The sequence below is a fragment of the Peromyscus leucopus genome, chromosome 5 (assembly GCF_004664715.2).
Source record: "Peromyscus leucopus breed LL Stock chromosome 5, UCI_PerLeu_2.1, whole genome shotgun sequence".
In the NCBI taxonomy this organism is placed as follows: domain Eukaryota; kingdom Metazoa; phylum Chordata; class Mammalia; order Rodentia; family Cricetidae; genus Peromyscus; species Peromyscus leucopus.
The window spans coordinates 43,253,595-43,279,349 of NC_051067.1; the positions used below are offsets into that span (position 1 = coordinate 43,253,595).

Below are 25,755 nucleotides of genomic sequence, written 5' to 3' on the forward strand. Positions count from 1 at the left end.
TGCCTGCAAGTATGTCCTGTTTTTTCAGGCTCAAATTATATCAGTTTTACTCTTTTAATTCCAAAGGTCATTTCTGAAGGCACTTGCTTCGTATAAGATTTTGATAGAACTATAAAAACAACATAACCAGATTGCCACCAGAATGCTGCTCATATTGGCATTTGAAGTATTCGAATTATTATGAAGAAACAGAGAACCTTATAAAACATAAAAATACTACTCTGTGAAATCTGCATTGAACAGCATGTGTAACAGTGAATTTTTACAAGCTTGTTGCCCTAGGACAAAGGCTGCTTTGTCATTTCCATTCAACATTATGATAGAAGCCAATGAAATAAAGCAAGATAAAGAAGGGCATGGTATCTAAGTTAGAAGGAAGGAAGAATTAAACTGTATTTATTCACAGAAAGCTATGGTGCATACAGAAAAGGCAGTGGAATTCATAAAACACTGCAGGAACTAGTAATTGAGTTTTCAAGGCTGCAGGATATAGCATTAATATATAAAATTCAATTGGATTTACAATATAATATTAATAACCACAAAGTGAAATTTTAAAGTATTATTTATAATAGTACTAATGTATGAAATATTTAGGAACACATCAAGCAAAGGACATCAATATCCGTATATTGCAAACTATAAAAGAAGGTACAGTGAAACCAGAAAAAAACCTTAAAGAGAAGATTTATGGGTTTAAAAAAATCAGAAATTATAGGTGTCATTAACCTATACACTTAGTACCAACCAGTAACTATACTTAGGTTCAACAGTGTCACTCCAACACCTAAAATGTATGTCTAACTGACATTTGAGAGTATCACCTTCTTTGGCGTAGTGTACCGACAATCATACACGTGTACTCACTATATACATTTTATTGGAAGTTTCTTAGTGCATATGTAGGCCAATACTCAGTAGCATGTACATTTTACATCTGTGCACCATACTGTATGATAACACACAATACACTCACTATAGAAAAGAACCACCAGGAGGGAAGGTTAGATTTGCCATGACACACCTTCATGTTTGCAGTCATCCTGCTGCTTATCAGGATGAGATCAAGTCAAACTGACATGAGATTATCTTGATATATTTGCAGTAAAATATTCAACAGATTACAAAAACAATAAAAAGCTGTAAAAATTTCAAAACTATATTTTATTTCACTATTTAAAGAGAAAAAATGATATAGTAACAATTACTAAAACTATTACTTTTGGGAAACTGAATTATACTTTCTAATTTTTATCTTGTGCTTTGTTTTATTTTATAAACTTTTTATGTTAATTATATGTCTTTTTTAGCATATATAAGCCTTCAAAAATCATATGAGGTAATGGATAATGCAATTTATAGCTACAGCTACAGTGAATTTAGATATAAAGCAGGTATTTCCAAACTAAACCCCATAACTTCACAGGTGCACACACATGCATAAACACAGTGTGGAGTCATAACGAATGACTTTTAGTAAGACATAACCAATGACTTTTTTAGTAAGACAGACCAATGAGGGCATTGGCATTACTTCTTCTAGAGATTGTTTCCTTCTTCTGTTCTTTCAACACATTCTACGAATGTTTACTATATCCCAAGCATTGCTTGCCTCCAGAACTTCTTAATGAAGCAGAGGAACTCAAAAGGAAAGTTTAAGGCAGAGAAGAAAAAGCTTTTAGGAACAAGGCCAAATAAGAGTTCTTTTTCATAAAATATCAATACCTTTCACTTAACAAAACAATCGATAATTTCCAAAAAATGAGCAAAGCTGTAGCATTCCATCAATGCATATGAGGAAGCAGTGGCTGAGGAAATCTAACTTCAAGACTGGAAATGTGTTAGGAGAATGTTGCAGATGTATAACAGTTAACTTGAACATTGGCATTAACTACAGTGTACTGACAGGATTGGAATAGTTTATATTCACAATATTAGAATGAAGCAAATTTCACTCATTGAAAATGATCTTGCCAAGTGCCTTCCCCACAACATTTATTACAGATTTAAAAGAATAATATAACTCAGGTCCTTTTTTTCCTAGAAACTGATGCACCATCCTCCTTCTATTACCACATTCCCTCACGTTCCTACCCTACACACACGTGCCCCCCCAATGTCCTAGGAAGTTGACCCAGAGTAAACTCAATATTCTAAAGAACTGATTGCCTAGTTCTTTTGTTTTTGTTTTCTCAGAATAACTAGGAAGTCATTCTGAGCTCAGCACATCATGGTTTTTATGCAGTGCCTTCATCTATGATGTCACTGAGGGTAAAAGCCAGCAGTGATTGAGGGGAAAAGGAAGATAGATGGCTTCTTTGCTTAGAGTGAGCTTCTGTTATGACGAGTGGATTGACAGAGAGCTATACTGGTTGTGTGAAGAGGCCTCAATATGGGAACTGGTCCTGTGTTAGGAAGGTGGCTACTGAGTCAATTACCCCCTCTGACTAACATAACATTTAACTTAGGGAATCCCATGAATCTTGACAATAGAATGTTACTGACACATTTCAAGTAATTAAACACTGTATATGAAAAAAATAATCGTCCTGAGTCAAGATCCCTTAGGAAAAATCTGGTGGCAGATGAGGATGGATTTAAAATAAAATCCCCAAGGTAAACTAGAAAGCAGTTTAAATCGTTTTCTGAAGATAAAGGAGAGAAAGAGAGGGCTAGAATCCTATTTCTCAAGAACAAGCTGGGGGACCATTAAAGAAGGTAGCATAAACAAAGGCCAATTGGGGCTTTTGTTGTAGTACTTCTAAGAACCTTGTGCATGGAACTATAAAAAAAAGAGAAACTAGATGCAGATCCCTCTATTCTTTTTGTTTGTTTGTTTGTTTGTTTATTTTTTGTTTTTGAGACAGTGTTTCTCTGTGTCTTTTTTGGTGTTTGTCCTGGATCTCACTCTGTAGACCAGGCTGGCCTTGAACTCACAGAGATCTGCCTGGCTCTGCCTCCTGAGAACTGGTATTAAAGGTATGCACCAGTGCTGCCCGGCAGTCTTCTAGTTTTATATAACCCCCACCTGAGTCCCTGTTTTCATAGCATGTGATGAGATTAGTGCTTCTCAAGAACACACATTGCCATTCTATTCATCATAGCCACAAATACTGGTACAATAGTGGCATGGCACCACATATTATAGAAGCAACCAACCACTTTTTTGTTTTATTGGACTTAAGGCCCACTCCATGAGATGGAACCTGTCTTGATGCTGCTGAAGTGGCCAAGAATCTGAGACTAGTTCATGGGCCTTATGGGGGAAAGCTTACTATTATTATTCTGCTAACAAAATACAAAAATAAAATGACTACTAATGACATTTTGCTATATCCATTGATCAGTGTCTCACTTCATCATAGAATCTTTCTCCTGCAGTAGATGGCAATTAACACAGACCCACAACTGGGTAATGAGCAGAGAATGAGAGACTTTGGAGCACTCAACCTTAAATAAGATGTCTTTATTAAACACCTCCTCAATTCTCAGGCATCTCTCTATGAGGAAGAGGATTGACAAAGCCAGATTGTAAAAGCCAGAGGTGGTCAGAGGTGACTCCACAAAATCAGTATCTGCTGGACACAATGAGACTTATACACAACAACTCACAGAAACTGTGACAGCATACACAGGATGGTTTAAAACAGATAAAGTCTCAGCACTGAGAAGAGGATGAAGAGTCAAAATCATCTCTAACTAAGAAGCTATTTATATTTGATGCCTACTGGGAAAGGGAAAATGAGTTTTTCTAATGGAGTATCACTGGGTATATCAACAACTCTATTGCATGGCCCATGCTCATGAGTAGTTGACAATACAAAACAAATTTCATGTTTTGTATTTGGGTGTAGTGGTGAACAGTGACTTTTTGTTTCTTTTTTTGTCTTATTGGTTTTTGTTTGTTTGTTTTGATTTTTATTGAGATGTGTTACATGCTACAAGAGGGAAAAAGTAATCATCCATCCACCTAGCTGTGAACCCTGAAATCTGTAATAACAACCTTTCTGGAAAGATATGCCCACTGGTATAATAGTGGCATGAATATCTTGGGGGCAATCAATCATTTTCTGACTGGATTTAAGGCCTGCTCTGTAAGTTAAAAACCCATTCCTGGTGCCACTATTGGGCCAAGAGCCTCAGGACAGACAGGTTAGAGAGACTATGGGAAGATCTACTATTATTCTACTAAATGAATATAGATTAAACCAAATCCTAATGACCTATTGTTATATCCACAGATTAAGGCATCTTTCAGCCCTCATCAGAGATATTTCTTTTTGTGGTAGATGACAGTTAACATAGAGACCTACAACTGGTTAAAATACACAGAATTAGGAACTGACCGTAGAATACTGAACTCTAAGTGATGCATCTATATCGCCACTCGCCCCTACCCCTTTTTTCCAATGGGGATCATTGGGAAGAAGTGAGCAGACAGATTATAGTAGTCAGAGATGATGGGTGACTACAAGGAAACTCTTTTCTGGACACAACAGGGCAATTTCACATACAAAATCACAATAGGTGTGACAGCATACACAAGACCTGTACAAGCTCAAGCCAGACAAATTTCAGCACGGAGAGGGTATATGTGCATAAAGTCCCATGCCTGGTTGAGAAGCTACTAGTAATTGTTAGCTTCAGCTTCGGGTACAGGGAGAGTCAATTTTCTTTAAGGATGTGATATTTGGGTAGATCGACCACACTTTAGTGGAAGGCCACACACCCAAGGATATATGAGCAGCACAAATTGGACCAGGAGGAGGAGGAGGAGGGGGAAGAGGAGAAGGAGAAGGAGGAAGAGGAGGAGGAGGAAGAAGAGGAGGAGGAGGAAGAGGAGGAGGAGGCAGAGGAGGAGAAGAAGAAAAAAAGAGGAGGAGGAGGAGGAAGAAGAAGAAGAAGTTGTCACAGAGTTGGGTGGGCAGGGAAGGGTGTGGTGTGGATCTGGGAGTAATTAGAAAAGGGGTGAATTATTTCCAAAATATATATTATGAAATCCTCAAAGAATTAATAAAAAAATTAGAACATAATAAAGGATTCGCACACAGGATTGCTTTTTACTGTTTAAATTCTTGGGAGGGAAGATTAGGAAAGGATGAGCTGTCCTTTAGCAGTGTATTTTTGTGAGCAAAACAATTAGGAAAGCAGGAAAACATTTCATTCTAACATTCCATAGTGTCCTCCTGAGTAAGGAAAAAGCCTTTCCCATAGAAAATTCTGAGCTATAGTTAAGGTTTGGGCCATTAGAGGGCTCTGCAGGCTTGGTGGATTTCTGTTCTCCATCCCAAGGACACAGTTGGGAAAGTACTGCTGCTGAGACAATTTTTTCCCATCAGACAGAATAGATTTTTGCTTCTTACATTTGCAGCATCTGGCCAGGATGAACACAAGTGTTTTTCTTTCCCATTAAGTGCATGATAAAAATAGCCATCTGCAGCCATAAACTATCTTCTAAATGTAGGATGACTCACTTAGCAAAAATCCAAAACAACACTGAAAAGAATCATTCTTTATTAATGTAGGGGGAAATCTTCTAAGATAATTTTCAGCTTTCTAGTTTTCAATACTTCATTTTTCATCAAGAATTGCTATCTCTCCTCTATTATTCATCCATCTGTGCACTACCAAAAACATTATTACCCAGATTATATAATCCATTATCTTACAATATATGCCCTGATATACAGTCCCTTCAATGCATTTCATATTGTAAGCACATAACATGTACATGTCCAAAAATCCTACATGGAACATTTGAAGACAGCCTGTTTTAAGTGGGGCAGTTATGAATGGGCAGTCATCACACAGCCTTGGCTTGGTGGACAGCTCCATGGACACAATCCGTTAATTCACTGCAGTAGTCAGCTCAGCATCACTGATTTGGACCTTGATGACCTCCAACTGAACAAAACAGCATCTCTCAGAGTGAGGTCCCAAGACTAGCAACTGCTGGTTGTGTTAAAGTAACACATAATGCTGCTTTCAGCCACAGGAGGACCCAAGCAACTGAGGAAGCTGTTAAAACACTGCAGAAAAGGCAGTTTCTATTTGAAATAAAACTAGATTTTTTTCCCCACCTAAAAACCCAAAATGACAAACCGAAATAAAATCCCATTTCACGTCCCTGCACATCTTGATGTGAAACCAGGGGCCATTTAGTGAAGGGAAACATTGGTTTTCATACTCTATGATCCAGCTAATGGAGCCAGGGTGCCTCTCACACAAAAGAAAACAAAAAACAAAAACCAGAAGCCCTCTTCTTTCTCCCTCTTAAATTAAAAGAAAACAGGTTAAATAGAGTGTCTCCTACCCCTAAAAGACTGCCTTACTTCTCTGGTGGGTAGTAATTTCAAAATCAACTGAGGCTTTCATCCTGAAGGACTCCTTCCTTCTCCCTTCCCCCAACCAACCCTATTTCCCATCTCTTTCACTCAGCAATACTAGCAAGAGTTAATGCTTCCAGAAGTACTTAAGGACTCTCTGGGCATCTGTAATTTTCAAAAGTGCCTTGATTCTTCCTCTCCCCACCATGAGGGTCCTTGTCAGGGAGCCAGAAAACTTCAAATAAAAACACTTAAAAAGAAAGAACACTTCTGAACTCATCTTTACTTCTGAACTACTCTGTGTGTTACCTTCTTGCCATATAAGTAGCCTCATCTCCTAGACAGGGATGTCCTCAGCTAAGTACACAGGCTTCTAGAGGACTGAAGTCCCTACTTGTGATGGAATTGAGAGGATGCTATGGGTGGACACAGGGAAAAGCAATTGAGCAAGTACAAGTCACCCTAAAATATGCGCAGTGCAATTGTTAATGTTGAAAAACAGAAAATGTCTCTGGCTAACGCTATTAACATACTGTAGCCTATAGGGCCTGATGCCACATCTGGCAAATCTTAACATGTACCTAAAGTTCCAGACGACATTGCGTCCATCCCCACGCTCGAAACTCAGAATAAGCTGACCCATGCACGACAAAGTCAGTGCCTCACTTCCTCGTAAATCCACAATCACTATGATGACCCAGTAAGCAGATCTCGAAGTACCATCGCTCAGATGTCTTAGGGCACCATGCACATAGCAACCAAACACGAATTCTTTCGTCCAACAATGCTGGAACTCACTCGAATCATCCTCAAGCGAGTGAGGGACTTGCAAAGGAAAACAAGGCTCCAGCGCCAAACCGCCTATGCACACTGGTTTCTCTATGTCACAATGGTAGCCGGATGACAGCGACTCCTTCTTCATTTCCTATCACCCTCATGTCATCGCTACCTGCGTGCACCAAACTCAATGCTCTAAGAACCAATCTCATCACTACCGAATCTACATCGCTGCTACTGCTAGATACATTGCAACAATTCAACCATATACCATTGTCATTATCTAATCACACGCTCCCTTTAGTTCTATAACACGCCACAATACAGAGACCACCCAATAAAGCACAACCCAATAACAGTGACCAAACAACACACCTCACTAAGTGGCATCCAACAAACTATATCTTGCTCACACTTTCTACGTGCAACACAACTTCGACTGCCAAACAAGTTCTCACAATCTCTCACTACTCTTAACAAAAACCGGCACCTAGACAGGCAGCTGCCCCTGAAGGACATGCGTGCCCCTCGCGGCAACGTCGTGTCCACCATTTCGATTTCTGGACACACAAATTTCTTCACAAAGAAATTGATGATGCCTCTCCTTCCTTGTTATACCTGCAGTTCCTTTGTTGCGCTGAACTTTAGTCAGAGCCTGGACAGGAGGCCTTCCTTGTCTAGGAAAAGCATCAAATGCACAACATACAGGTCAAGACCAACGACATTGTCCAGGCGCTGTAACACATCCTATTTAAGTGCACAGCGGTCACATGAGGCACAGCCTCACGTGAAGCCAGATACTGACTCTCTGAATGACAAAAACTGAGCCTGCTCCTAGTAGTAGCTACTCTGATTCAAGCTCGAAGAAAGCCTGTCTGCCTTGGGTCGGCTCTCTGATACACTGATGAGCAACTAAGCCTACCATGGAAGAAGTCAGCGTCCAAAGAGTTCCAATGCATCTCAAACATGAACACGTGTCCAGGAGCACAGGACTTAATGAACTTGTCACACACAGAGGCCATAATTCTCCTCACCTCAACTACAAAGAAAAGATTTATTCCTCTCTTGTCCAGCAGAAATTGGAAATTTGAAAACAAATTTAAGCAGTTGTTCTTCTTATGCTTTTTGTTTTGTTTTCTCTGTTTCTTTCCCAATTGAAACTCAACCATCAACGACCAACCAAGAGGCAGTCTTCATATTGACTTTGCACTCCAGAGATCTTTGAGATTTCGACAACCTTAGCGAATCATACTTAATATGCAAAGCCTAATACTGGACCCAGAGACATGACAGCTTAAACTGCTCCCTATAAAAGTATACTTTTATTTTCACTCACATGTAGGAAATCAAAAGCTTGATAATTTTTTCCTCTTTAGCTTCCCTCATTGCCTGGTTCATCACAAGGTTACTTTCTAACTTGACTTTCCACTTAGCTTTTACTAGGACACCCCCACGGTAAGCATTATGGGATATCGACAATACCAACAGTCTACTGCAGATCCTGGGCAGATCCTGCTCAGACAACACCAACACCAGCACTGCGCGTCCCAGCCCTCACCGCGGCACCTGAAAAGGAGGGTTCAGGAAGAATCGAGAGATAGAACTGACGCTACAGGGGAAGCTGATTTATGCGTTTCAAGGCTAATACACTTCAAATCAGCAGCAATGGAGCGCAAAGCCCACGCGCAAAGTGACTTAATTACTGCAATAGATCCCACAGCCCTCTGCAGAACACTAGATCTCTAAGCAGCACAAACAGCTAGCAAATGCGCAACGTACCATCTCACATCCGGCGCCGCCAAACCCCCAGACCTCGCCTCCACTACGACCGTACCAACCACGCAGCACACCACACAAACTACAGGGACAACGAAAGTGCCCAAACAGCGATCCACGAACCTTCTGAGAACATACCATGAACGAAACAGCGACCCTTAACCAGACAGAAACAAACACCAAAAACTACAAAAATAAAGAAAACAGATAATGCTTCCATAAGTAGTAGCAATAACTTACGTAGCTCTACACACCTACCTACCCTTCAGATCCGTTCCATCCGCACCCACGTAACAACCTCTTCTCTGAAACAAAAAAGCCAGACCTCACAGGTCACCACACAACTACGGCAATTGCATACCCGCCCACCACGCGTGACGCAGAACACAAACCTCACCACTCCCCCCAAAGTCGAGCACCAGACATCACCTCACCCTACTCGAACCTCACCAAGCAGTTACCACCAAGCCCTCTCCCACATACCCTTAAAGACCCACCGCACAACGCTGACCACCCTGACGGATCCGATCACACCACTCCGCTCTGACCCAACGGCAGGACGACCGCATATCGACGACATCTGATACCGATGTTCCAGTACATCGAAAGCTTGGCGGAACACTCTCAGGACACCTAGTTGAACACACTGCATGGCCGCGAGCCACAAAAGCGAACAGAACAAGAACCCGACGAAGGCCTCCCTCAAGCACTACGCGCACCCCACCCCCTACCCCCTCCAGCGCTGAGATGGACACTGTCTTCTCGCCAAATAGCCCCGAACGTTGACCTTCGAATCAGCTGCGCAACGGCCAACACACACGCGGATTTGCAAGACAAAACCAACGCAGCAGGCAACTTCATGAGAAAACGCATGGAACATCCCATTGTCACTGACCCAAGCATATCTCCTTCACGAACTACCATAGACCTTAACTGCCCACGCAAGAGACCACAAACTCCTCCGGTAACGCTTCACAACTCATACCACTCGCATCTCTTTGAACTATCCACACAACACTATCACCAATCACATACATCTCAGTAACTTCTAAGCTATCAACTGAGCTCAAAACTCCACCCAGCAAAGATACGACTTCCAATCACCTCACTTGCACACCCAACTACAATCTGCTTCCCTATCCGAAACCCAGCATCACCCACGTCACCTTGATTCCATCCTTTTCTCCTTGTCACAGCCACCAAACATATTGCCACCACCTTCTTAATTGTAACAACACCCAAGCGACTTCAGACGCGCCCACTGACACAGTAAACACACCATCAGCAACCCACCCAGAAGGACACGCACACTCAAAGTCACGAGCATTTCGAATACTACACTATTGCAATTAGGACCTACTTAACCGAAGATACACACGATCGTCCAGCCACCCATCCACCTCATTCCTATTTGCCCAACCCTAGCACCAAACAAAGCTTCAAAGAATTTCCCAACATCAAGATCTGACTACAGTCAATAAACACCCAAACCTCTCCACTCCTTGCAACCACTACACAAGACACCAGACACACATCACCTTGCATGCCCACAACTCACCACTAAGCGAACAATTAACCCACGCACACCAAACAATCCTGAATCCCACTATCGCACTTTGTTTATTCAACCGACGGCATCTCCCCACCCAACTCGACAGACACGATCAGACCTCCTACCATAACATCTTTATGTAGGCGCGCAGAGCTCTTTCTCCGAACTCTCACAATTAGATAGCGACAGACACCCAATTCATCTTTCTATGCATCTATCGGACGACAACACTGTGACTACACTCAGACACCTCTTGCCAAACTACCATGCACTGACAGTACCGCACACATCCAACCCACATTCCACAGACACACGCACACAACCCCGCACGAGCCTCACACACACCCACTACGCACCGCGACCCGAATAGCCACGCACACTGCGCGCTACCACTCGGACCACACCAGCACCATAACATGAACTTCAACGATGGCAACCGCGGCACACATGCCCCGCTACTCTCTAAACAACATAATCTCAATAAGAAACAAGCTCCACAGATGGAACAGAGCTGTGACCTAAAATAAGGCAGTACAGACCATGCAGCAGCATGGTCTACACATTAAAAGCTAGGCGAGGCCAGGATCCTACCCACCACAGAGCAGGCACCGGACCACACGTAACATCAGTGCGATCTCTCAACCTTCCTAATGCTTGCACCCCTTTAATTCTACAGTTCTTCACCTTGTGCTGCTGGACCTCTCCAACCATAAACATTATTTCATGACACTTCAATAACCGTAACTTCTCTCGTTACTGGTCCACAAATTGTAACTGTACATACGCCCTGAATGCAGCGAATATCTGCATATCTGTGACCCCAAAGAGTCTGCACCCCACCAGGTTTGAGAAACCGCTGGCTCTACCAAGATTGGGCCTCTGGCCAGCCAAATCATTGACCTCTGACTTGGAACAGCCCGATCTCATGCTCTAGACTAGAGATTCCCACAGAAGCTAACTCACCACCCCTTTGGCTCTGCAGCAGAATGTCAAAAATTAAACTAGAACACAGTAAAGTAATCTTACAAGAAGATAAGCTAAGCACACAACAAAAAGAACGACCCGAAGGCAGCATTCTCGTATTCGGTAGCCCTGAAACCACACTACACACTTCATATAGCTTTAGACTGATTGCGAACACTGGCATAAGCTTTTCTCGAACATGCATCTGTTGTTACTTCCATTCTACCATGCTGATGCCAAAGCCCACATTCCTTCACTTTCTTAATCTTAATACTTCTCCCAACTCTTACAACTCCAACAAATCACCTACCTAATCGACACATACACTCTCACGCATCAACGTATTCGAACGCCACTGACACAACTATCTACCGTAACCCACTTCCTCCTGGCATCTGGCCTTCTAACGCGCCCCATCGGACCCACCAAAGCAAACCCGGAAGAGACCTAACCAGCATACATGCCGCCACTAAACCCCAACCACCACCGGCGCCACCACCATAACAACCTAAGCTACAGTAGCTAGATCACTAACAGCAAGATCACTCCCACACCACACTGACAGTCACTGCGACGAAATGCTCGTAGGCGCACGGCATCACTGTCATACTATTCGAAATGCATCCTCCTCATACAGTCCACTTACCTCAAAATGCAAATCGCTCTCATACCACCATGCGCACTCGACATCAACACCAATATCCACAAGTTCGTCCACAAGTTACCTCAGAACAAAAACTCAACCACTCGAACCCATAAAGAACCCCCATACTCACATCTCAATAGCACCCCCACTTCCTATCTGCTACGCAATAATGTTTTTAAATGGCTCTTAACACAGAGCGTCGCTGGGCATTCAACCAACACGCATGGAACAAACAACACCGCAAATCAAATCTAAACCCACGGCAGAGCACTACTAACACTCGCAACAACCAACAAACCACCGGGCTATCTAGCGCTGCCTCAGCTTCACGACCTCTAGCTTACACGCCACCGGAATGGAGAATACAAAATGGCAGTAAACATATCCACACTCAAAATAAGACGAAATCGATGCATGCATTCAAACACACCACGCGTCAAACAGCAAAGACTGTCACCATGCGGCCCTAATAGTCCTATGGCTGACATATAAACAGCACATAACAACATATAACATGGAGAATCCCATACATTAGGCCAGAGAGTTTTGTCGGAACTCAAAATAGCCACAACGCAAGCACCGATACAGAAGTTGGAGAGGACTCTTCTATTTCTTTCCTTTCTTCAATGGATAAGAATCAGCATGAAGCTATGGAGTCTTTGAATTTTTTTCTATTCTAGATAAAGTAACAAGTAGAAATGATCACTACCCCATACTATTGCTCTCAGGTCTCATGTAAATCAGAGAGGCAGCTACTTTCTATTTCTACTGTGACCAGTAGCATATTAAGGCAACTGAAGGCCAGAAGGAAGTACAAAAGCCCCAAATCGAAGGTTGGAATCACTCTCCAGCTGGGAAGGCCCCTTTAGACTTTTACAAGGTAAATGAAACAGTATAATGTGGTCTCCAGACTCCAGAAAAGCCAACACACAGCACATCACTGGCTCGTGGAACACAACAAGCTCTGAGGAACAGTGGCCTACCTGGGAGCTCCTTGAATGCTGAAGGCCTTGTCAGCGTGCTGATCACCAAGTTTCGTCATCACTTCATAGAGCTTGTGGCAAAGCTAAGGGAACAGAGGCCTTTTAGCTACAGGACATTTGAGTGCCCACCCATGCTATTCTCCCTAAGAAAGAAATTGTTTAATGAGAAGCTACAATTATTCTAAGAATTAGACTGGTCTTGGGGCACTTGAAATTCTGTATACCAAATTTAAAATCTGCAGCTAAGCTAAAATAAACCAAACACTAAATCAATCAAATATGTATTCATTAGAATATAAAGCAGAAGAGGAAAACTGATTGTTTTAATTTTATTTGAAGTATTCCTATGGCTGTCCTGATGAACAACAACACAATAATACGCTAACCAACACGGGTCGATGCTTCCTCCTGAAATCATTTTGAGAATTGATTTTATCACTCCACTTCTAGCACACCAAATCCAATCCTTAAGGACAATTCACCCATCCCTTCAACCACCAAACACGAAGAGTCAAGCATAAACACCAGCCTACTGGTGAACGGCAATTACAAATCCCTCATCAACAGGAAATCCGTAGCACACGACGCCTCGTCGAATCGTCGATCTTACTAGCTGGACCAAACAGCAGGGCCCGATGACAATAGTTTCAGCAGCACCATACAAACAACGCACTCGCTCCAAGGACGCCATGCTAGGAAGGCGTGAACAATTAGTCCGCTGATCCTGAGCCATATCACCCTACATCGCCTCCCTTTACCATGCCTCTCACAACAAGGGAAAACCGTACACCCATCTATCTCACCACTGAAAATCTCTCTCCTTTGCTCGAAAAAACACCTTGCGCCTCTAAGGCTTGGAGACTTATCTCAAACAACTCGTATAATCGACCATAAACACCGCACCAATATTCAGATCCCGCCACATCCCTTCAGCACCCATGGACCACAGAACACAACAAATAATGCGGACCGAGACCCACAGTGACAGCAACCAAAAATGGAGAATTCCTTACAAAACTAGGCCTCTACTGACAATATCAGCATGTTAAAGCCACTCACCTCTTCACCAACTTGACCTTACACTGCTTTCTGCCAACAACACCACTTGCGATTTATCCACTCGAACATACCTATCCAGAAGATCAAGAACGCCCAACTCTAACATCTTGACACGCCCCTGATCTGCGCCACCCAAGCTGCCCAATTCGGACACAAACCTCCAACAATATTATCACCAGGGCGACAAGTCTTTGCCTCGATGGAGAGCCAAGCGAAACAGCTGTCCGTGAGCTGGGCGAATGAGGCACAACATCACCTCACATGCGTGTCTACCTCATCTGACCAGCTTCCCCGTACAAGACGTTCGCCCCACCAAAATAGACCAACATGCGAGCCCGCCCACAAATTTATCGGCCCGTCATCCCAGCGAATGCAACAACTTCCAATGCAAGACCCAGTCACGCCTCATCCTGGACATCTATTTTGCCTCTCAATTTCTTTCCACACGACCACTCATACAAACCTGTGCCAACAACCATAGATACAACAAATAACTTTTACATTTAATTTCACTGCCTTTATTATGTCCTCTTCCCCCACATCACCCATACTCCCCAACAATACACTCAAGTTGTACCCACATGTTACTAATTAGAGATCCGCAAGTCCTCTCAACAAGGACCCACCCTACGAACACAGATTCTGCGCCAGAACAGTGGATAACCGCTTAATGAAACCTCTCTCTGCTCTCGTCCACACCTCACAGCTAAATACCTCACTGCCGAGTGTGCTTAGATTCCACAAGCTGAACAAACAGAACATGGAGAACCATCGAGGGCGATGGGACCAGGACCATTAAGTGCTTTTATTTGTCCTTTACTTGATGCTCACAACAATCCCCTGGAACAGTTATTCTCATATACTAGAAAGAGTAAATGGAGATTAACTGTTCAATGTCATGCAGTTCACGGGAAGAGAATATGAGTATTAAAACCCCCAAAGAAGAAAATGTAATAGAAAATCATAGACTGTTTTACATTTTTTATAACAATAACTTGCTATTTCAGTATCAGCAAATTCTGCTTAAAATAGATGTTTTTGAATTTTAGCTAAAATAAAAACTTGGAGCCAAATTTAAGAACTCTGAAATGAAGTGGTAAGTAAATAGTAAATATGTACCATCATTGTACCTTAAATCCCTGCCACATTATATTTATTTCCTATACCCACAGTTACCATGTGACCCCAACTTCACATATTTTTCTTGTAGCTGACTTCAAACCCCATATTTTACATATCCATGCATGCAGATGGTTCTTTGTATCCACGGTTCTGTATATTATGGTTCAACCATCCATGGATCAAAACCATCAGAAAACAGAGGGCATCTGCCCTGAACTCAGACTCTATTCTTTCTCCATTTCATTTTCTGAACCATTTACAATGGCTATTCGCATAATGTTGTCGTGTTATTAAGTCTTATAAGTAATCTAGAGATGATTGCAAGTGCACAGGTGAATGTGAAAGCAGTTTATACACAGATACTACACTATTTTATGTAAAAGGCTTCAGCAGCCATGGAGTTTTGCTTCCCCTGGGGATTCTGGGAACCAGTTCTCCACAGATACAGGGGACAAATATATGTATTTGCACATGTCCATATACTTATACATGTAGGAATATAGTTATAAAAACCCTGGCATAGTGTGTTTGGGGAATAGTAAGGACTCAGATCAGAGACTAACAGTGAGAGGCAGATGGATGTCAAAGGCAGAGGCCCTTGCCAGGCTATGAGTCACAGTTATTTACAGACCAGAAGAAGCATGTAGATGTACTTTGAGATAGGGGAGAGGACATACATAATTGGCACTTGAATTTGAAGAGACAAGGTCATATATAGTTATGAGGGAAAGGAGAGACAGTGTGGGCTCCCTGACAATGCTCTACAGGGGAAACCACTCTCTGTAGTGTTTTCAGAGAAATGTTTCTGGAGGATCAAAGTGGAATGTGTAATCCCTTTTCTTAGACTGTAATCAGTCCTTTCTTTGTTTAATTACTCAGCAAAACCTACCCAACTCCGGGTACATCCATAGTGGTGGGCTCAAATGGTACTAAGGGGCTTAATTAGTGAGAATCTGCAGCAATTATACTTAAATTATAAAAGCAAAGTATAAACCTACATGGGAATGGCAAGATGCCACAGTAGTTCATATGTGAATAAATATCAAAAACAAATTGGTATGGGCACAAACAGCTAAAGGATCCCAGCTGCAAACATCTGCTTAAGCAAGGACACACATAAGCTGGACAGGAAGATGGGTAGTTACTTGTTTTCTGCTTTGATAGAACACCATGACCAGGACAACAATCTGTTAATTTGGACTTACAATTTGAGAGTAATAAGAATCCATAATGGTCAGGACAGCATGGCAGCAGTAGTGGGAATCTGAGACCACATCTTAAGTAGCAATCATGAAGCAGAGAAACTGACTGTAAGGTGATGCCTTAAGCTCTCATAGGCCATCCTTGATGACATACTTCCTCTAGCAAGGCCTCACCACTTAAACCTCCACAAACAGCACCACCAACAGTGACCAAGTGCTTAAATGCTGAACACTATAGGGGGCATTTTTCATTCAAACCATTACAATGAATACTGTTTTGAGTCTCCTTTTTTTTTTGTAATGATTAAATTCCAAAGAAAATCAATAAAGGAAAGTTTATCCCTGGCTCACCATTTCCATGTATTTCATATATGCAAATTCTAGTGAAAAGTTTGGATAAGGAAGCTTTGATATTCCCGTGTCAAACTGATTCTATTGGCTGAGCCATTTTCCTTCTTACCTTTGAATATCACCTTATATAACTTACATAAATTTAATAGTGAAAACATGGCATCCTTCAAGTTTAAATTTTTGAATAGTTAGAGACAAAATTTTTGGTCATGTACCTATTTGCCCATTGTTATCACCTATGCATATTTTGGGCATATTTCTTAGTGTACTTTTACTATCCGTTGGTAAGGGCTGTTACATTTAATATATTAAATCACTAATCCAATTGCCATAAAAGAAAAGCTAATATGTACTTGTGATACTCAGTCTGAAATGTTCAACTTGACAGGGTTTAGAAGCAGTTGGGAGACAAGCCTCTGGGTATGATTGTGGAGTATTATCCAGATTGTGTTAAATGAGGTGAGAAGACCTGCCCACTGTGAGTGGCACCATTCCCTAAGCAGGAGATCATGAACTGTGTAAGAGTGGAGAGAAAAAGCTGAGGACTAGCATGCATGCAGTTATTGCTGTCTTCTGTAGGATGTGGATGTGACCTGCTCCCTCAACTTCTGACACTGTGAATTCGCTGCCACAATGGGCTGTAATCTAGATCTGTGAGCTACATTAACCCTTTCCCCTAAAGTGGCTGTTGTCATGGTACTTTATTATAGTAATAGGAACTAAGACACTACATGATTGTGTTTAATTTTTATTTCTCTGTCATGGCATATGTTATATCAGTTTTTATACAGAGAAACAAATACAGGAAGAAATACTGTATTTTAAATAAATAAGCATGTAAACTTTTACAATACTTTGATTTTAGAATTTAGATGTTAAGTAGCATGTGACAATTAGAAAATATGGTCACAGTGGTGGTGGTACATATGTAAGCTTTTTCCAATATATGAAATCAGAGACTGTTTCCAAAAGGGGCCTTGGACTTGGTCACAGTTGCAGTCTTGGCCCCTGGTATGGCACCTAGAGTGAGTGAACAACAAATGAACGAATGAATTAATGAATAGACAAATGAAAAAGCCATTGGAAGGGTACATTCTGACTGCCTTGACTTATGCACAGCAGTGAAATACACATTTACATTTATGGAGTGTCAGACGCTGGGTGCTGATATTTTCTCTATTTTCTCGAAAGGCTTATTTCACAAGATTTTTATTAATAAGAGATCCTGAGATGTTACCAGTCCTCCTAAAAGGTCTGTTTTATGGTATCACCATGATGCTTTTGATTAGTTGTCAAAATCTTTTTTTAATTCAGCCATCTTGATGACATCACTATCAACACAGCATCACAGAGATATTTTCTCATAAATGATGGAAATATTTGGAAGCAGAGCAGATGGTGTGTGCAAGCCCATATACTGTTCCCTCTAGGATGCACCGAGAGAACTCTGCACATCAGGCGGAGGATGCCACTGCTTCCCCTGTGCTTCTACCACCTCACCTGCCATGGAGAAGGGATGGAGCTAGAGGAGTCTTCTTCCACATTTCCTCAGATGCTGAACCTAATCACACTCCTGCTGCTAAATATTTAGCCTCTTCACATCTAAGCTGCAACCCCATCCCGTCCACTCTGCATTAGGACAAGTCTCATGGTTACTACACCCATGGTACTATCTACCTGAAAAGCAAGTATACATAGCATGGCCCAGACATCTTATTTATGCCAGTTCTTCCACATATATGCCAGATCCACAATCTTGGCAATATTCTCATGGCTCCAGTTGTAAACTTGAGCAACCCAAGGTTTCACATCTACCTATTCCAGGCAAAAATCCCCAGTTACATTTCAAGCACCTGTCTCCCTATTTTTGAAACTTATATAAGATTACTACCTCTCTCTAGTTTTTTATAAACTTTTTATTCAATTTTTTTCAAACAATATATTTTGATCATGTTTTCTTCTCCCCCAGTGCATCTGAGATCCTCTCCACCACCCTGCCTGCCCAACCTTCCATTATTTCTCACTCTTTCTAAAACAAACAAAAACAAAAGCAAAACACATGCATTTAAACCTCCACAAAACAACAAAAACAGAAATCAAAATGAAACAAGCAAAAGACCAATAAGACAAAAACAAAAATGTCCAAATAAGACAAAAAGTCTACAAGAATACCACTGAGTTTGTTTTGTGTTTCCCAACTACTTCTGGACCCAAGCCCTGCCTTTATGTGTGATGTGTACCCAGCAAGACTCCGCTGGAGAAAACTAACTTTCTTTTTTGTCAGCAGGTATCAGTTGCAGATAGCTTCTTGGTTAGAGGTGGGATCCTATGTTCACTTTCCCTTCTTAGTGATGGGATTGTCTGTCTTGAGCCTGTGCAGGTCCTGCGCATGCTACCATAGTCTCTGTGAGTTTATATGTGCATCCGTCCTGTTGTGTCTAGAAGATGCTCTTTCCTTGGAGTCATCCATCACTTCTGGCTTTTACAATATGCCTCTTCTTCCACACAGATACTTGAGACTTAAGTGGAGGAAGACTTTGATGAAGATATTCCATTTATGACTGGGTACACCCTGCACATGAAATCACTGTTTCTTTATTCCAGGCAACAGAGTCCACTGGAGTCCAGCCCTTTTCAAGCCAGAACCATGTAAAACAGTCCCCAGCACTGTCTGAATAGTCCTATCAACACCCCCATACAGTTCCTATCTGCCACTCACCCACACATTCTCAGGCCAGATATCCCCCTCTTGCCACTGGCACTGTGATCTTTTCAAAGTGACAAGAGTTAATTTTCAAACGTCTACCTTGTTCTATCAACTCTCTTTATTTGTTGCATGATTCCTCATGCTCATCCTAAAATCAAGATTTTTCAAACCAGAGATGTCCACTCTGCTGTTCCCTCATGTCTGATGGAGTCATCAGTGCCTGCCATGGAGCCTCTGAGCCCTCCAGCCACTGAACCCTCTCTGGAAGTTCGGCAAAGGTAAAATATCATTAGTCCTCCTGTACTTGATCTTCCTATTATAATGGGCATTGCTGGAACACATTCATCACTGGAGTGATCTCCATTCACAGTTTCTTGAGGTTCTACTTTCTTTCAGGGTCCTGATAGAGCTATGATTATTTCCTCTCAGGTTTTCCTTCAGGGCTTCCTGATACTATGCATAGCTTCAAATTGGCCCTTAGGCATCTGGGCATACATCACCCATAGTGTTTCCTATCCTCCTTTTTGAGCCCCAGACACTGTTACCTTAATAGACTTCCTAATGATTCTTCAAACACAGCACACATAAGATGGAACTCAGCGTGTTCCCAAACCTTCATTTTCATTATGTACTAAGTCTTTGAGAGAAGTCTTCCCTCATCTTTGAAGTTACACTGGTCAACCAGAATGTCAGTCTCTATTATGTTTTCTTTATCTGACATTTTACTTTTTGTTTCCTTTTGTCCTTCAATGCAGGCTATAAGAAAATAAAACCTTCAGTATAAGATCTGTAACATCTCAAAGAAGCTAGACATCCAGTGGGTGGCTAATAAATATTTGATAAATAAGTGAATCTAACCTCTTAGCCTTTGTCCATAATTCCCTCCTTAGTATTCGCCTTCCAATCAACCTCATGCCACATTAAATTAATTAAACTTTCAAGAACTGGAACTGGAGAGATGTCTTAGCAGTTAAGAGCAACGACTGCTCTTCCAGAGGATCTGAGTTTAGTTCCCAGCACTCAGATGGCAGCTGACAACCATCCTTAACTTTCCAGTTCCAGGGGACTTGACACCCTTGTCTGGCTTTCATGGCTACCAGACACATGTGTTACTTAGAAATACGTGTAGGCAAAATACCCATACACATAAAAAAAATCAAAATTAAAAGAATTTCCAAGAACTAAAAGTCTACAATATCCATGCCCTTATTTGTTCACTCATCAGCTTAGAATAGTTCACCAAATACTGACTTCAAAAAATTCAGCTTGAGCATTCCCTACAGCGTCCTCCTTCATTATAGTGATACTTTATAATCATCTCCTATGAATCACAAGTTTGGTCAAAATATAAATATAGGTCAGGAGGTAGAATATTTGTGTAGTATGAGTGAGACTGTAAATTTAACCTCCCCTGAATAAATAATAAATAATACAATCTTTTACAACCTGTATGTTCCTGTATGTAGTAGATTATTTGTGGTGATATGTTGTGTAACGTAATAAAATTTACCTGAAGATCAGAGAACAGAACAATCCACTAGATAAACATACAGGCCAGATAGTGGTGACACAAACCTTTAATCCTAGCACTCGGGAGGCAGAGATCCGTCTGAATCTCCGTGAGTTCAAAACTACCCTGGAATGAGATTGACTCAGCCTAGGGGAGAAACAGACCCAGGCAGTGGTAGCACATACCTTTAATCCCAATAACTGGGAGTCACATGACTTTAATCCCGGGACTTGGGAATTCATGCCTTTGCTCCCAGTACTTGGGGAGGCACACACACCTTTAATCCCAGCACTAAGAAGGAAGTAATATGGCTGGGCAGAGAAAGGTATATTAGGCGTGAGGAGACAGGAACTAGAACCTTTTTGGCTGAAGTTTTTCAGCTGGAGAGCTTTCAGCTGAGGACTCAGAGGATTCGTGGAGTTGGTGAGGTAAGACGTGGCAGTGGCTTGTTCCATTGTCTCTCTGATCTTTCAGTATTTACCCTAATATCTAGCTCTGGGGTTTTATTAAAAGACTGTTTAGATTTCATGTTACAATTATTTCTTTCAATGTATGCTGTGAATATCACTTTGTATAAATAAACACTGGCCAGTAGCCAGACAGGAAGTATAGGCGGGACTAACAGAGAAGAGAATTGAGGGAACAGGAAGGCAGAAAGAGAGACTGCTGGAGCCGCCGCCATCACAAGGAAGATGTAAGTTACTGGTAAGCCACGAGCCACGTGACAAAGTATAGATTAATAGAAATGGGCTAAATATAAGAGTAAGAGCTAGACAATGATAGGCCTGAGCTAAAGGCCAAGCAGTTTAAATAATGTAAGAGTCTGTGTGTTTATTTTATAAGTGGGCTCTGGGACTGGCAGGACTTGGCAGGAGTTGGAGAGAAATTCTCCAGCTACAAATGTATGTGTATATGTCTGTGTGCATGCATATGCATGCATATGTGTGCATTTGTTCGTGCGTGTGTGTGTGTGTGTGTGTGTGTGTGTGTGTGTGTGTGTGTGTGCATTTGTGCATGTGTATATGGTAACCAGAAGAGGACTCCTCACCTCATTTCTTCAAACAAGGTCTCTCACTGAACCTGCAGCTCACCAATTGACCTGATTGGTAGCTGGTGAGTTCCAGCGATCCATCTGTCTCTGGTCCTCATGCTGGGTTACAGTGCATGCCACTACACCCAGCTCTATTTGGCAGTGGGGGTCTGACACCAGATTCTCAAGCTTGCATGGCAAGCACTTCACTGATGGAGCCATCTCCCCAGGCCTCACTTCTCCTCTTTTTTTTTTTTTTTTTGTTTTTTTCGAGACAGGGTTTCTCTGTGTAGCTTTGCGCCTTTCCTGGGACTCACTTGGTAGCCCAGGCTGGCCTCGAACTCACAGAGATCCGCCTGGCTCTGACTCCCGAGTGCTGGGATTAAAGGCATGCGCCACCACCGCCTGACTCACTTCTCCTCTTTATTCATCCACATTTTGAAACAATTTCTTACATGGAAGCAATGGACAATAAAAGAACAAAAGAAGCAAAGAACAAACTAAAGACAGGCAGCGAGCTTAATACCATCCACCTTTTAGATCCAAAGATGCCAACAGAGCGAAGGGAAAGAATGGAAAAGGGTGGTGAGAAAGGTGCCATGGACAGATGGAGCAACAGAGGCTTGGAGCAGGTATCAGACAAACATTTATTAAGAGAAATTGCAGGGGACACTTTGTAGCTCCATGCGGTGGTGTACCCCTGCCATCTCCCCGGCAATCTCAGCACTTGGGAGGTGAAATCAAGAGGATCAGGAATTCAAGGTAACCCTTTGCTACAAATCAAATTGAAAGCCAGCCTGGAGTACACGAGACCCTGTCTCAAAGCAAGCAAACAAAAACATAGGACGTTTTATAAGGATAATATCCTCCATAATATGCACATCCAAAAAGAGAGCAAAATATATTTTTAAAAAGCTGACAGAACTGAAGAAGATAATGGGCCTGAAAACAGTGGGTGTCAATAACTCAGCCTCAGTGATAAATAGAATAATTAGACAGAAGACAGAGAAGAGAGGACCCATTGCACACCACAGCACAACTAGACACATTGGATAATTTCTGGATGCCTAAGATGAATTTGATGCAAGAATTCAAGCATTTATCACTGAAGACATGTTCACTGCTGCATGGCCAATCCTGTGCATTTCCCCATAGGAGACACAGAAGATTAAAATTACTGACTTCAATTTCAGGGTTGAGCAATGTAAATGGGAAAAGAACTATGTACTTGTGAAAAATCATGACGGTGTGCAATTTCAGTTAAAGAGAGCCTCGGATAAAAGCAGCGGGAAATTAAGCCTGCATGTGTGTTTAATTTCTTCAGGGCCACCAGCTATTTGGAAGGTAAGGGAGGAGATTGACTAAAAGTAATACAGCATGACGAGCTGAGTTCTGTCTGAGGGGCTGGTGGCATGGAACTGCTGAGGAGAACTGAGGAACGTAAGGTATCACTGCTTCCGGTACCTTTCTGATTCTACCACTGAGTAGTAAATAAGCCACATAAATCTCACTCGATGCCATGAGAATTGTGGAATGCCTGTAAATAAGAACAGCATTTGGTGTCTGAAATAGGGATATAGCCCAGGTTAAAAGTTCAAAGAATCAGATGATGAGATGAAGTCCTAGAATAAGGGAAATCCAACCAAGAGCAGGAGGGGTCTTACTGTAAATCTTAAGATTAGGGGAAATTCTCCTAGTAAGAGTTTGAGTCTCCACTTGAGAAACATCAGGGTCTAAATAGCTGCCAGGCACATATGGCCATTAATTAAAATGAGATAGAACAAAATAAATATAAAATTCCATTTTTCGGTCTCCCCAACCATATCCCGAGTATTCAGCATCTATAAGTGACAAGTGGCTTCCATATTGGAAAGCATAGGTACAGACCTTCTCCCAGACAGCACAAAGCATTCAAGACAAGAAAGATGACACAGGGAAGCCACGCCTCTTGAACTGTCAAAGGGGGCATGTGCAAACTGGAGCAGAAGCATGTTTACCTTGACCATAATGATGGTAACTCTTCTTGTAAGTCAACGTTGAACTCTTCAAACACTTTCTGAGCTTTCTGAAACTCCTCTTCTGCCTAGAAATGATACACAAAATGTTTACACATAAGGGAAGCCACTCCTATACACAAAGCATCACTTCGTATTAAACAGGAATAGCCTTATGCTATCCTGAGAAGACTTTGAGAGAGATATTTGTTGAAATCCAAACTATTTTGTAATTAAATATGAAAAATGAAGATTCACAAGAAAGCCAATGGTATTCTCCCAACCTTGGTCTGATTTGTTGATTCTACAGAAACACCATAAAGCCTATAAAGATCTCTGTTGTGGCCGGGCAGTGGTGGCGCACGCCTTTAATCCCAGCACTCGGGAGTCAGAGCCAGGCGGATCTCTGTGAGTTCGAGGCCAACCTGGGCTACCAAGTGAGTTCCAGGAAAAGGCGCAAAGCTACACAGAGAAACCCTGTCTCAAAAAAAAAAAAAAAAAAAAAAAGATCTCTGTTGTGGATACTGCTCATGAATGCTCCTACAGAAAAGTCCAAGCCTCATGGAAGGTATAAATCATTACCAGATGTACTTTCAAAATAGACTTGGAATTTGCTATAGAACACACTACAGAGAAAATATTCCACCACTATATACAAAGGCAGTGATCCACAGGCTGGATTTCCATGGCATAACCTTGTCAGATTGCTTCAATTTGGGTATGTGGGAAAGAAAGGTAACATGATGAAGTACTCTATAAAGCCTAGCCTCTGTGAGGCCTTGCATGAAAGGTAGCTGCTATCACATGTGCTTGGGAACTGATGGGTAATTCATGCAGGATCTGCTCAGGGTGGGTGTATAGAAGGAAAGGAGAGAGGAAAAGACTTGAAAGTTGGTAAGGGTATATAAGCAAGTTATTACCAAACTGTGGAGGTCTTATATGTCATACTAGAGTGTTAGATCTTTTTTTTTTCTTTAATGGGAGCCACTAAGAGAGGTAACCAGTAGGAAACCTGATCTAGAGATGCCATGTTGGAAGATGATTTGGCAATGGTGTATGGTAGAACAGACAAACCAAGACTGGAATCCAAGAGAATGGTAGAGAGCTGGCATCTGTAATGCTGATATACACGATTGTGGTGGCTGAAATGAGATGATCCCCATAGTCTTAGGCACTTGAATATTCGGTCCCCAGTTGGTAATGATGTTTGAAAGGCTTGGGAGGTATACCCTTTATGGAGGAAGCATGTCATTGGGGGCAGGTTTTGAGAGCTTAAAGACTTGTACAATTTTGACTTTGATCTCTCTGCTTTCTGCTTGTGATTTAAAGTGTGAGCTCCCAGATTCCTGATCTAATTGCCATGCCTGCCTACTGTCATACTTCCCTATTGTGATGTGATGGATGCATATCCCTCAGAAACCCAAAGCCCCAAATAAATCTTTCTTCTACAACTTGCCTAGGCATGGTGTTTTATCACAGCATTAAAAAAAGTAACAATAATAATGATAAGAGCTACTTAAATGAATCTTCTCCAAGAAATTAATGTTATGCAAAAGTAGTTCCTGTCTTTATTTTCAAATGCGAGTTTTGTCTGAGAATTCCATGGTTGGCTTCCCACCTGACTCTATATTTTAGAAGTGTTCATGGACCATAACAAGCATAGAATTTCTCCTTTGTTTCTTTGATCTTGCAACACTGCAAGGGGCTCAAATTTATTCTGGTCAAAAATGTGTCAGTAATTGTCACTCATGGATATT

General features: G+C 41.8%; 1 protein-coding gene across 1 annotated transcript in view; it reads right to left on the reverse strand.

Annotated features, from left to right (window-relative positions):
• Amph (amphiphysin) overlaps positions 1-25,755 on the reverse strand; it is a 200,061-nt gene that overhangs the window by 40,868 nt on the left and 133,438 nt on the right. The window contains exons 7-12 of the mRNA XM_037206457.1: positions 24,002-24,087; positions 13,574-13,715; positions 13,024-13,106; positions 11,339-11,432; positions 9,377-9,525; positions 8,883-9,036 (exon numbers count right to left, since the gene is read on the reverse strand). Of these exons, the coding sequence (XP_037062352.1) occupies positions 8,883-9,036; positions 9,377-9,525; positions 11,339-11,432; positions 13,024-13,106; positions 13,574-13,715; positions 24,002-24,087 (708 nt within the window). The remainder of the gene's footprint in view (positions 1-8,882; positions 9,037-9,376; positions 9,526-11,338; positions 11,433-13,023; positions 13,107-13,573; positions 13,716-24,001; positions 24,088-25,755) is intronic.